Raw genomic sequence first — 14,425 nt, 5'->3', positions numbered from 1 at the left:
AGCTGGGTCCACCATATTCACCTTGTCATCTACTGTCTCCCTTTATCAGTTCATAAGAGGGTTAACCTTTCATTCCATATATTCCTGTTGAAGGCACTAAGTACTGCACTTTTTCTAGTCCTGTCATCCATCCAGCTATCAGTCTTGGATGGGGATGCAATATGTACTGTCAAGGAGCTTCTGGACTCCCATTGTCAGTTTGTTGCCTTGAGCCAGCCCTCATTCAAAAGTTGTATCAGAAATATCTTGCACCCTGTCTCAGATGACTCCCAGAGAAGACTGTTGCATCACAGCAGTCCAGCTCTCATTGGTCCTGTCCCTTGTCTTCTGCTTCTTCTGGGTGGCACTGTCTCTCCTCATTCCTGTCTGACTTGTGGTTCTCAGTTCAAGTTGTGGTCCCACTGGCCCACCAAGTCTGGTCAGCCCTATCAACTGTCCTGTCAGTCCCAGTGTGGTTCCAAGCCCATTCCCATCTGCTACTTATTTTGTTATCCTCATCTCTGCTAGCCTTTTGGTTCCATCCCAACAGTCCCAGTCTAGGTCCCAGACTTAGGGTGTTTTCACCTACTGTATAGTCCTCTTTAAAGGAACCGAACTCAGACCTCTAGAAGTGGTCCCAAAAGTGGACCAACAGAAAGTGAACTCAGTTCTTTTTGTGTTCACAATACGAGTTCATTTGAAAGGGGACTCAGTTCTGTTTCTGGTTTACTTCAGCTCAGATGGGGCCTCAGTCCTTTTTCTGTTCATACTTATTATTTTTGCTTGTTCCCCGGGACTGTACCACGTGATCAGCCTACAGCAAAGCTAAAGGGTAAAAACTGTCAAAGCAAGCCAGGACCACTTTGTGTTCATAATGCACAAGTTAAACGAACCATGACGTGGACTAAAACCGAACCAGACTGAGACTACCTCCCGATGTGGTCTCAGTTCGGTTCGTTTCAAAGGGGTCTGAGTTCATCTGGCTTGTTCATATATACGCAAACAATGCTGACTAATCAATCTGAGTTCTCTTTAAAGGATGAAACGGACCAAGTGTGAAAACACCCTTAGAAAGTCTGATGAAGTCTGATCTCACTATTAGCTGTATCCAGGACTTCTGAGTTAGGAGGTTGCATCACATCCGATCCAAAATCCTGTGCAACTGCCACAGGTGTGGTTGTTCTCCATGGCCACACCCACTTCCAGGTGATCCTAGTATTTGGTTTATTCTACTCAGTCTTAGCATTTGGTTTATGGTTTGGTTTTCTGGATGTTTCAGTCTTTTTCTGATTTTGTAGTTCAGTCTTCTTTTTAATTTTGTCTATTTCTGCAACTTATATATATTTGATTGATTCTCGTTCAGATTTTTAGTTTTTTTTCTCTGGTTTCTGGTAGTGCTCTACATCTTGGTGCCTTTTTGGTTTATTGGCTGACCATGCTTAGTTCTATAACTGTATTTTGCCTGAGTCATAAGTACTTCATGCCTTGCATTACCAACATTTTTGAAGTAAATCAATAAAGTCCATGCATTAAATCAACATACAGTTTGCTCTTTATGTAAAATGTGCCACCTGGTCACTCACCACTTGCAACAGAGACAGGTAACCCATCCCAACGTTGTCATAGTTGACCCTGACGTTGGCCCAGCGTACCTCATTTGTGTGCATGAGGGCCATACACTCACTATAGTTGTTTACAACATCAATGGTAAACATCTCCCCAGTTGTGGTGTTGACGCAGTGGTAGAATGTCCCAGCAAACAGGTTAACCCCCATGATGCTGAAGATGAGCCAGAAGATAAGACACACCAGCATCACATTGAAGATGGCTGGGACGGCTCCCACAAGGGCGTTCACCACAACCTGCCAACCAAAAGGTCAAAGCAGAGTCAGACTACCCAGCTATTAAATCCCCTAGTTAACACTTATAATGCTTATAATTATTTTCATCTATCCAAAGTCATTTTTATATTTTAGATTCTTAATTTTTATTCTTGCATATTTTATATAATTCATTTGCATATTCATATATTTAATTCAGGTAATTTAGTCTCATCCCTTATCAAGGTTACAATAGCTGTTTTACATTTTTGCACAAATTATTTCCTAAAAGTTAGCAAAATAAAACAGCAAATTGGGAATGCTTCCATTAATGGGTACCATGCCAATAATACTCCCACGAGATTTAAATTGATGTCTTGTATTTCAGCATGGAACGGATTGTTCCCATTATGCTCGTATTGAAAACAGTGATGGGTAAAGTTTCAGGTTGTGAGAAGTGAGACGGTGGTTCTGCAGTGTGCATTTCTGATAGTGTGTGAAATGGACCTCTTGTGAATAATTAGCCAAATACAAATCACCCTGAAACACCATGTTTATTCAACTCAGAAGGCAATTGCTACATGACTTTGGAAAACATTATTTTTGTATAGCAAAACATTATGCCCCATCAGTAATATTAATTCAGTTGTTGTTGTTTTTAATATAGACTCTGCATAGAATTATTGTATATAACTATATACTAATTTGCACTGCGGCTTTGTGAATTACTTATTTTTTGACTCGCCATAAAAACCACCTCAAGCAAACTTGGAAACATCACTAACGACTACATCCATGGACATAAAGCAGCAACCTCTGACCACTTGCCTAGTAATGTATCAGGTTTCACCTGGTCATATAAACATCATGCAGTACTAAAGACAGAGGATACACTTTCATTGTGTAACCATCAAAACAGGCTAAATGTGGGAGCTCAGATGTAGACGACTCTCAGGTTTTGCCATAAGTGTTGGTGTGTGCGCGAGAGCAGGGCACTGGTTGACTCACCCGCATTCCCTCAAACCGGGACAGGGCTCTTAGAGGCCTTAGAGCCCTAAGAGTTCTCAAAGACTTGATGGGTCCTAGTTCAGAATAGCCCATTATGTTTGCTGCCAAACTGATTAAGGAAACCTAAAAAGAACATTTTAATAAATTCAATCTCATTCTATTAACATTATATTTTGTACTATACCATATTGTGTACTATAGCACAGTGGCAAAAAATGGTCCAACAAATTGTTTAGCTCTACTGAAATTCCTTGCATTCACCTCAATATTTTGTCAGTTTATCAATGTGACAATAAGTAACTATACTGTAAGACAGAGAATTAAAAAAGCTATTTCTGCTAAACAAAATGGATACTCTGCAAGTCTACACAAAAAGTCATCTTTAAAACTTACATCAACAATCAAGAAGTCCAGCCAGCACCAGGCATTGGTAAAGTATACTTTGTAACCATAAGCCACCCACTTAAGGAGCATCTCAATAACAAATATATAGCTGAAGACTATATCTGCATATTCCAGCAGGATTTTTATCGTTCTGCGTCTTTCAAGATATATGTCCTCAAAGGCCTGGAATGTAAAAAGACAGATCTGAACTTAATACTGTTAGGCAAAGGTACATTATATTTTGAGGATACATTAATATACACTATTCACATGATATTTTCCCAGCATGGGATTCTGTCCATAAAAAACACTGGGGTATAAATGCATTTGCCTTGGTTTGCAACAAGGCTCAAAATTTTGTATGCTGGTTTTATGTACAAATTTATGTAAAAATCATAAGATAATTAAGATGTAAGATCATTTTTTGACATTAACTATGTATCATTTCTGCCGCTACAGGATTCCTCAGACTTACCAAGGCACCACTGCTGAGCAGGATCATGAAGATTATGAAGCTCTCAAAGTAGTCATGCTCCACAATGGTGTAGCAGGTTCTCCTGAGGGTCCACCAGGCCTTCCCTCTGCCCTCTGAGGTGTCCAGCACCAGACAAGGACACCATCTAAGGCAGTCTGCAGAGGATACACACATATGAATGCAATATATATCTAGGTCATGAGGTGTTGATTTAAGTGCCTCTACTAGATAGGCAGCAATGGCACCAAACACCTTACTGTCAGTGTAACAGGCCTCAGGCTCCATAGGCTCCTGCTCCTCCACTTCATTTGGATCTGGCTGCGGCGGAGGAGGCACGTAGTCCAATGTGCTGCACTGAGACACGCCATCCAGGGCACTAAGCCGCTATACAGGGAGTGGGGGGATTGTCAGGGGATCAAGTGAACATTTTCCTTACTGAGCTGTACAGTGAACCATATATGCTGCACGTGCGATGAAAAAATTGGTCTGTGCAATGAGTGAATTTACCAGATTAGCACTCATATGATACCATTTTGTGGGTGAAGCAGAGTCACTTGTTTGTGTGAAATGAGGGTTTGTGTCTGAGGTGAATCGATGGCGCGTCACTATTTTACTTGGCAGTTGTAGTGTATTGTGCAATTAAAAATCATATCCCCGTCTGTGTAGAGTTCATGCATCTATGCATCCCATAATTCCTCTAGCGAAAATGAAGCGGCATTTTCAAACACTAAATCAAAACCCTAAATGAGCCCGCAAGAAAGAAACTGAAACAGAACCACTGCCAAATGAAAATAATGGATAAACAAACGAAAAAGTGTACAGATATACCACAGACTGGGATAGAAACTTCCTTTGTCTTTTTGATGCAAAACAGCAGCTCTCATTCTGTTGTTGATGCCAGGAGGCTCCAGGAAGGATTAGAGTAGAGAGTCCTTGTGTAGTGGATAACTTACATAATGTTTGTTTTTGTTCTCTTAGTAGCAATTTACACACTTTCTTCATTTAATTTAAATTGAGATTTGTGCCGCTAATTTGAAGCACAATACAGCAGCCCCATCACATTTGGAAAATTGACAATCACGCTTAAGGTTATTTGTGAGTAGGCCCTGAGCTATTAAAGAGGAATATTTTTGGAGCTTACTGAAAGATCATAGAAACTCGGAGACGCCACTGAACAAGCCAAAAACAATATTGAAAATTATTAGGATCACAAAAACATCACACAATACATAACTTTTAGTGATACATAATATTTGTTAGTGTAAGTACATGCTGTATCTTTTATATAGTAAAAGTCTTGGCCTGGGTACACCATGCATCCTTGTCTCAACCAGCAACTACCATCACTCACATGTTAGATATCTTTGTGACTGTGCAATCTTGTGTTTCTCAATGTACCATCTAAACTTTTCAATGCTGTTACTTTTTGCATTTTTAATAATAGGTTCAAAACATAGTGTTCCCTATGCATACCATTTGTATTTTACATAAAAAGGTCTAGATCGTAAATAACAAAACAATTTGACATGCATTCGTCCAGTACTGCGTGTACAGTACTGTATGTTTAGAAATTGGTAATATACAGACCTTGTATGTTATTGTTCATGCTAGCAGACTGTTATGGGTTGAGGTTAGAGTGACCACCTAATCCATTTCAGGGGGACACTTTGAAATACTTCAGGTTTTACAAACTACTCTGAAACTGAATAGTTTCTTGTGCTTTGGTTTGTTTCCGTGATTGAAAGACTCATCCAGCTGTTTCACATTAACATTAGTGACACGTGCATGATTATAGCAGACTGACCAATCAGCACACAGTAAGAACTCAGTGTTTAAGTGAAATCCAGGTCCTTTTAACTGAAATGGTAGCTTACAAATCCTGTCCTAGCTAAAAATTGTCCCCCTGACATGGAATAGGTGGTCACCCTAGTTGAGGTTAAGGGTGCACAAGTAATATTTGCAAATTTTCACATTCTTCCTTCCAGTTTCCTATCTTTGGTCCCTAATAATAGTGTAAGAATTCCACATAAGATAAACTATACAGCCAAAATTGGGAGAAGACCCGGTTGATTATAGGGATTGACTAATTAAGCCACACCCATTGCTGACACAGTTAATGCAATCTCCAGCAAAAACCACTGGCAACAGAACACATGTTCATACAGAAAAGGTTATTGATTTTCAGCTTGGCATCATCATAAGATGCCATCTTTCCAACAGCAAGTCCAGCAAGATTTCTGCCTGCTTGTGCTTCTCTCGTCAATTTCATGCGATTGTGAAGTGGAAAAGTCTTGGGCCAAGTTCAACCATAAAGTGCTAAAGTACGCAAACTCTCAGAAAGGGACCTGATCACCCAACATCAATACTCAACCTGAATAGCAACAGATCACACTAGCAATGTTCCAACAACTAATGGAAAGCCATTTTAGAAGGGAAGAGGCTATTATAAGGACAATAGACAGACTAGATTCATATTAATACACTTGGTTTCAGAATGAGATGATGAACAAGCTGGTGTTGATACACTTTTGGCCATATAGTGTATCACTACAGTCAGCTAGTTGTCTATAGGAGATGCACTGCAGCAGACATGGAAATTATAGGAAATGAATACATGGAATATGTGGTAATACATCAATTAATCTGTAGAGCAAAGTTAGAGCTGAACAGTGCAGGTCCACATAATTTGTTCTGACAATATTCATCGGTTCATATGACACAAATTCTGTCTTTCCAAACCATTGACTGCCTCTGCAGATGAAGCTAGGAGATTTTCATGTATCCTTTCTGAGCTTAGGCGGGCTGACACCAGAGCATCTAAGAATGTCTGCAGTATCAAATATGTCCTGGTAAGTTTTCTGCCTGAATATAAACTGCTTAGCACAATAGTAAACAAAAATAAAACCTTTTAGAAATTGTAATATGGCCATTTTTCAAATCAAATCAGTGTTCAGGTTAAATATACAGGTCATATAAAACACAATAAACAACTCCGTCATTGTACAATTGCACTTAAGTCCTGCTAAAAATACACATACGCAAATGTTTCTGTATATTCTTGTCTAAGTTAATTATAAATAAGTCCCTAATAGTAAAATTTGTAAAGATATATTAAATGTATTATTTTTTCCTTCAGGCAAAGGGCAAATAAAGGTCAAATGGGGGCAGTGGACACTGTGCCTATGAGCAGAAGGTTGCTAGTTCAAATCCCAGAGTCGACAGTGATGGCACTGTTTGGTCCCTGAGCAAGGCCTTTAAGCCCAAATGCTCAACAGACCTGCTGACCCTGCTATCTCAATTGTACATCGCTTTGGAATAAAGCATCTGGCAAATAAATGGAGCTTTTTACCTTTTTGGAGCCAGGATTTTCATCTTCTCCCAGTTCCTCATCTGTGCTGAAATCCTCCCCATCAGTATCAAGCATTTCTAAATCAGACTCTTCCTGGGCAATGGGTACGGTGAAGGTGAAATCAGAACTGAGGAGGAACCCACTGGGGTGGACATCATCTGCCCAGTGAGATAAACCATCCAGCACTCTGAAATCTGTCTTAGGCTCCTGTCTGTTTATGTTATTCATGTTGAAAGCCTCCTTGCTGTGGTTCTCCCCTTCGCCCTCCTCTAAAACACCGTCCTCTTTTGGCTGCTTGCCCAGGATCTTCCAGATCAGCCCTCTAATGTAGGCCTTCACCCAATCAGTGGCTCTGTTGATCCTGAGTACGGAAAGCTGCAGATTGTTCAGCTCACTGTCGTCATCTGCCACTTGCAGATTGTCCCCGCTGAATGAGCTAAGCAGCAAGGCCAGGAAAAGGTTCAGAACCTTCAAAGACAGAGTAAGAGAAGATATGAAGGAAAAAATTGACTTTACTTTGCTTGCATCTCACATCGTGCCTGTTTAAATGGCATATCTAGTCTACTGGCCTTGTATCCTCTCCTCGCTTGTCAGCTGTCTACCTAAATATTCCTAATATTATTTGTCTGTTTCTTATTCTACAAATTGAAAAACTTCAATTTACCCATTCCACTTTTCTCAAAATTAAACCATATCCGGATCTAACAGTCTGAAAAGATATTTCATTTGGATTGTCTTATCTGAAGCCACGGCCACAGTGTAATGTCAGGATATCATGCCCTATAATAAATGACAGAATCCAATAACCATTTAAACAAACATCATGTGAATCCCTCCTCATTTTTGTTGCTATGAATAATAATAATAAAAAAATTCTAATAGAAAATTATTGACGTATGCATAAATAAACAATTTGAGATCCAAAGGATGTGAAGATGAAATGGAACTACTTATATGGGGCTGGAATGAAATCCTGTAAACATTTAAATAAACTGAGGCTATTCATTTTTTTAATTACCTCTGTATAACCCTGTGTTACACACAACTGATAAATATTACACTGCCTCCCACGCTTTTGAGGGCTATTTTTAATATCAAATCTGGGTTATTTTAATGCTTTTGTTTTTTGTTCCATCCATCCATTATCTGCCGCTTATCCGGGGTTCAGGTCGCGGGGGCAGCAGCTTCAGGAGAGACACCCAGACCTCCCTCTCCCTAGCTACCTCTACCAGCTCCTCGGGGAGGACGCCGAGGCGTTCCCTGGCTAGCCGAGAGATATAATCCCTCCAGCGAGTCCTGGGTCTGCCCCGGGGCCTCCTCCCTGTAGGACATGCACGGAAAACCTCTCCGGGTAGCCGCCAAGCAGGCATCCGCACCAGATGTCTAAACCACCTCAACTGGCTCCTTTCGACGTGAAGAAGCAGCGGTTCTACTCTGAGGCCCTCCCGGATATCCGAACTTCTCACCCTATCCCTAAGGGAGAGCCCAGACACCCTGCGGAGAAACCTAATTTCGGCCGCCTGTATTTGCGATCTCATTCTTGATCTCATTGCCCATAGCTCATGACCATAGGTGAGGGTAGGGACTTTTTTGTTCCCCATGTTTAAATGGAGGTTATAAGAACTAGGGCAAGTTCATCGTTTTCTTCCTATTACAGCAAGTAAGAAGTAGCAAAGGGTGCAGAAAACAGGCAGGATAATATCAGGGGTTACGATTTTGGCTGCTGATTAATTATATATTATTCTCTAAATTACAATGACACACAAAATTAAATAACTTATCTATTTTAGCTATTGCAACAGTAAAAGACACATCTGGAGCAAATATATTTCATTTACTGGATTGCTGAGCATAGTACTGATAGGACATTTTTCACCTCCCTCTCTGTTGTTTTATAGCTTGCCATAACCCATGCAGCTCCAGTATGCTACCAGCTCATCTTGTGTGCAGGGCCTCACTTCAGATGAGTCTTAAACATACTACAAAGTCAGTACCACCATATGCTGGCTGATGTCATTAGTCTTAAATAGTCTCACTGCAGAATAAGTACCATGCTCCCCTCTTGGATAATACTTGCCTACTGGACAGAATGCACCCTCAGGGATGAGACAAAAAGCTATGTTAGTTTTGGCAAAGGGTTTGTTGCTGAGCATTTGTTAGTGCGTAAGAAGAGCCATTTCCACTTTATTCTATGAATAACACCATAAGTGATACATCTCATTACCACCAAAAATACATCTTTATATAATTAGCAGAAACCAGTGGTGTAAAGTACTTGAGTAAATGGACTTCGTTACTGTACTTAAGTATTTTTTTGGCTACTTTGTACTTGTACTGAGTATCAAAAATATAAGCAACTTTTACTCTCTACTCCACTACATTCGTGACTGAATATATGTACTCTTTACTCCACTACATTTGAACGGACGCTTACCGTTACTCGCTACATTGTGATTGCGTGCGACAAGTCAGGATCTTTATCTACCACGGCTAATTTCTTCAAGTATGTCTGGCTGCAGCCTGCAGGAGGGCGGGGTTGGACATCCAACCCCGCCCACATCCAACCCGGCCCATTCGTACTGCGAAAGCCACGCCCTTGTCCAACACGTCTTAAAGCGGAAGCCAAAGCGAACTCGCAGAACGGAATCGTTGTAGTACCTGTTATGTCATTAAGTTAAAAATCTTTAGTGTCCCAGTGTAATAACAGTGCTATCTATTATTTATTATTTTGTTTGTTAATGTTTCTGCTAGACACACTATTGACTGTCAGTTACTGCACAAAGATTTTACTGTGGGACCCGCATGGTTGTTTGTGGTTGTTTTGCTGCTGGTTAAACGTTTCCATCAGTTAGCTGACTATCTAGCCGACTCACTACCAAAACTATGGTAACTAGGTAAAGACCTTCTTGCTGATAATATAGCTTCCATGTAGTTAACAAGACTTGACACTTAAAGACTTTGTGCGTCATCAGATATTACTGTCTGCTCAAACGACTGTTCAGCTTGCTTCCTATGGGTTACTAGTTATTAGCTAGTTAGCAAAGCCACTGTGGTAGCATCCATTAAGGCTGTGCGATATAGCAAAAATATTTTTATCATGATCATATCAAACGATATTGATAATTATCATGGTGTAATTCAAGTCATTATTTTATTACTATGAGTGCTCCATTTTTGCTTGAAATGCCCTTAAGAATTGCTCTTAAGAATTGCCCTTAAAACACCATTAAAGTCAGCTCTGAATTTGTTTTTTTATTAGTTTTTTTTATTGTTTTACCTTTTTTTTGAACATTTGAGTTTGACTGAGACTGACTTTTTGTTCTATTTTCTTCTTCTGCCATTTTGAAACATTGAGGTGTTCAATTTAATGTCTATATTAGGAAATAAAGCCTCATAAATAAATAGTTCCTTGTTTTCCACATTTCTTGGTGTTCTTTGAGCCTACATTCAGTACGAGTAAAATACTTAAGTTCTTTTAAAATTGGATACTTTACGACTTTTACTCAAGTCTTATTGGAATTGGTGACTTGTAACTTGTAATGGAGTAATTTATACAGTAAGGTATCTGTACTCTTACTCAAGTATGGTTTTCAGGTACTCTTTACACCTCTGGCAGAAACTACCTCATCTGCATTCCCTTGTCCTGCAATACTAAATGCAGTGTCAGGGGCAAAGCTAAGACTGCTTTACCCCATAAGTAATGGGAATGTCAAAGGAAATAGTCAATCTCAAATTTCCTTTGCACAGAAGCTGTTGTTAAGAGAATCTCATAAGAATTATTGACATAAACCTACAAAGGTTTTCTACTAGTATAACTGCAAATAATCTCCTAACTGTGAAACTTAAATTAATTGGTTGTGATTGAAATTTATTGAAATGCTATGGATAAAAAAGAAGATAATGTAACTCACCACCAGGTTCCCGATTATCATGACCATTAAGAAGAGGACCATACACATGGTTATGTTGGCCACTTCCATGCAGTCCCACATGGTCTCAATCCACTCTCCACAGAGGATGCGGAACACGATGAGGAAAGAGTGGAAGAAGTCATGCATGTGCCATCGGGGCAGTTCACAATCCTCAGAGATCTTGCAGACGCAGTCCTTGTAGTTTTTGGAAAACAGTTGCATTCCAACCACAGCGAAGATGAAAACGATGATGGCCAGCACCACAGTGAGGTTCCCCAGAGCACCCACCGAGTTTCCGATGATTCTTAGCAGCATGTTGAGGGTAGGCCATGATTTGGCAAGCTTGAAGACACGTAGCTGTCTCCAACACATAAGAAAGTCAGCATGTCCCTCCTCAGATCTACTTGCGCATGGCAATATTCTTACTGCACATCATAGTACACTCATAAAATTTCTCCATAAATGGTACATGACAATGCTGCAGTTCTATGCAGTTCACATACGATTGCATATTAGGCCGCTTTTCCACTTATAAAATACTGTACAGTACTTTCCCTCTTCCATCGATTTTCAGTCCATTATCGGTACCAAAACCACCAAACCAGCTGGAGTACTTGTTTGGTATTTCAGTATTTTGGGGTGGGATTTGCAAACATGTCTATTGTTGATTGATCATGCAAATAACCTGCCTCACAAACACAAAATACAACTGCCATCTTGAAAAAGTGTCTTAGAAAATTACTATAAACAAATTTTTAAAAAGTAATAATAATGGATGTGTGGACAGATGGAGACCCAGACTTCAATTTCAATTTGGTTGGAAGAACAAATTCCACAACATCTGGATAGCATGACAGGAAATACATTGGAAAAATGTAAAAAAATTGTGATGTGAGTTCAAAATAAACTGTAGCCAAACAAAATGTCTTATCTATCAACAAAGGCCTTTGGTGAATAGTTCTTCTTCACTTTCCTCCTCCCCACTCATTTTGTTAAACCTCTCGCAAACACATATATGTGTGATTTAAACAGCTGACAGCACATGCAGAGGTCATACCAAAGCAGCGGAGGCAAACTTTATACTGATTTTTTACATATAGTAGATTATCTTGAAAAGGAACGATCATTAAAGTTGCAAAGCTTGCCATGCTTTGTTTCCTATTACTGAGTAAAAATGTTTTAGCATAACTTGCGGTATAATGTCAAGACAGTATGAAGGCATGAAAAACTCTGATCTCAGTCAAGCTGCCTATTGTTGTCCTCGTGATGTGAATTGCACGTGAATAACATGCAATGTCAAAAGTAATATCACACATACACTATATTGCCAAAAGTATTGGAACACCTAGCTTTACACATACATGAATATGATATTCCATTCTTAATACATAGACTTTAATATGAAGTTGGGCCACCCTTTGCAGCTATAACAGCTTCAACTGTTCTGGGAAGGCTGTCCACAAGGTTTAGGAGTATATTTATGGGAATTTTTGACCATTCTTCCAGGGGAGCATTTGTGAGGTCAGGCACTGATGTTGGACGAGAAGGCCTGGCTCACAGTCTCTGCTCCAATTCATACTAAAGGTGATCTAATGGGGTTGAGGTCAGGGCTCTGTGCAGGCCAGTCAAGTTCCTCCACACCAGACTCATCCTTATGGACCTTGCTTTGTGCACTGGTGCGCAGTCATGTTGGAACAGGACTGTTCCCACAAATTTGGAACCATGAAATTGTCCAAAATGGCTTCAAATACTGCAGCATCAAGAGTTCCTTTCACTGGAACTAAGGGGCCAAGCCCAACCCCTGAAAAACAACCCCACACCATTATCCCTCCTCCACCAAACTTTACACTTGGCATAATGCAGCCAGGCAAGTACTGTTCTCCTGGCAACCACCAAACCCAGACTCATCCATCGGATTGCCAGACAGAGAAGCGCGATTCGTCACTCCAGAGAATTCGTCTCCACTGCTCTAGAGTCCAGTGGCAGCATGCTTTACATCACTGCATCTGACGCTTTGCATTGCACTTGGTGATGTAAGGCTTGGATGCAGCTGCTTGGCCATGGAAACCCATTCCATGAAGTTCTCTACCCACTGTTCTTGAGCTAATCTGAAGGCCAGATGAAGCTTGGAGGTCTGTAGCTATTGACTCTGCAGACAGTTGGCGACTTCTGCACACTGTGCGCCTCAGCATACGTTGTCCCCGCTCTGTGAATTTATGTGGCCTTCGACTTAGTGACTGAGTTGCTGTTGTTCATAGTTGCTTCCACTTTGTTATAATACCACTAACAGTTGACCGTGGAGTATTTAGTAGCAAGGACATCTCACAAATGGACTTACTACACAGGTGGCACCCTATCACGGTACCACACTTGAATTCACTGAGCTCCTGAGAGTGACCCATTCTTTCTAAAATGTTTGTAGAAGCAGTCTGCATGGCTTGTGCTTACTTTTATACACCCGTGGCTATGGAAATGATTGGAACACCTGAATTCAATGATTTGGAGGGGTGTCCCAATACTTTTGGCAATATAGTGTACATCACCCAGCTGTACAATATAGTAAAAATGCCATGTTTGGAATCAGCACATACCCATAGTACTTTTTTACAGTAGGCCAACCAAAATTACAGTACCTGGTGCAATGGAAAAGCATCCTTAAAGTATTGTTCTCCTGGTATTATTTACCTGGGCAGTTGGAAATTCCTTACTGTGACCTATACACATTGCAGGGGGGTAATATAAAAATAGCTCTTGAGCTGAGCTTACCAAACGAAAGGACCGTAGAACCGACAGACCCTCAACATCAGCGAGTAACATCTCCACCATACTCATGACAACAATGATGCTGTCAAACACATTCCATCCAACCTGGAAGTAGTAGTAGGGGTCCATAGCAATAATTTTGAGGACCATTTCACCAGCAAATATCCCTGAGAAAACCTATACAAAGAAAAGTGATACTGTCAAATCTTTCAAATCCATACATAAATTTCTTGCTCCTTCAAACAGTCTAGCACAACCATGCACTGTTTCTCACAGCTAACCAACCAGCCATCCATCTTTTATACTGATAAATCAGACCCTGATTGTGGTGGCTGTTTCTCACACAATTTACTATTTTGGTTCATTAATGTGCCTAGATATGCGATATGCAAATCATTTCTTTTACTTTTCGCATACAAAGAAATTAGGCTTTATTTTCTGTACTGAATCTAAAATGATTACAGTTAAGTACATTACCAGGTTTCCCATGGTGAGTACGTGCTCAAAATTTGGACTCATAGGATAGTGTTCCATTGCCATAAATAGGGTGTTCAGGACAATACAGATGGTAATGCCCAGGTCCACAAATGGGTCCGTCACTATTATGTTCATCCACGTCTTAAAGATCACCCACGGTTTACAGCAGTTCCATTTCAGGAAAATGTCAGCGAACTTGTACCATCTTGGCGGACAAGGTCGCTCAGCTTCTTCAAGTTCTGTCAAAACGACAAAGGTG

The 14,425-nt window shown here is 40.3% G+C and overlaps 1 protein-coding gene across 1 annotated transcript in view; it reads right to left on the bottom strand.

The window, feature by feature from the left end:
* Positions 1-14,425, bottom strand: part of LOC111856796 (sodium channel protein type 4 subunit alpha A-like) — a 41,868-nt gene that overhangs the window by 7,529 nt on the left and 19,914 nt on the right. Inside the window, exons 13-21 of the mRNA XM_023837039.2 lie at positions 14,167-14,405; positions 13,693-13,866; positions 10,927-11,283; positions 7,016-7,483; positions 3,924-4,050; positions 3,667-3,821; positions 3,201-3,374; positions 2,808-2,930; positions 1,563-1,841 (exon numbers count right to left, since the gene is read on the bottom strand). Of these exons, the coding sequence (XP_023692807.1) occupies positions 1,563-1,841; positions 2,808-2,930; positions 3,201-3,374; positions 3,667-3,821; positions 3,924-4,050; positions 7,016-7,483; positions 10,927-11,283; positions 13,693-13,866; positions 14,167-14,405 (2,096 nt within the window). The remainder of the gene's footprint in view (positions 1-1,562; positions 1,842-2,807; positions 2,931-3,200; positions 3,375-3,666; positions 3,822-3,923; positions 4,051-7,015; positions 7,484-10,926; positions 11,284-13,692; positions 13,867-14,166; positions 14,406-14,425) is intronic.

This window comes from Paramormyrops kingsleyae, chromosome 5, assembly GCF_048594095.1.
Source record: "Paramormyrops kingsleyae isolate MSU_618 chromosome 5, PKINGS_0.4, whole genome shotgun sequence".
Classification (NCBI taxonomy): Eukaryota; Metazoa; Chordata; class Actinopteri; order Osteoglossiformes; family Mormyridae; genus Paramormyrops; species Paramormyrops kingsleyae.
The sequence above is the reverse complement of the archived record's forward strand: the minus strand, read 5'-3'. Positions and strand labels throughout refer to the sequence as shown.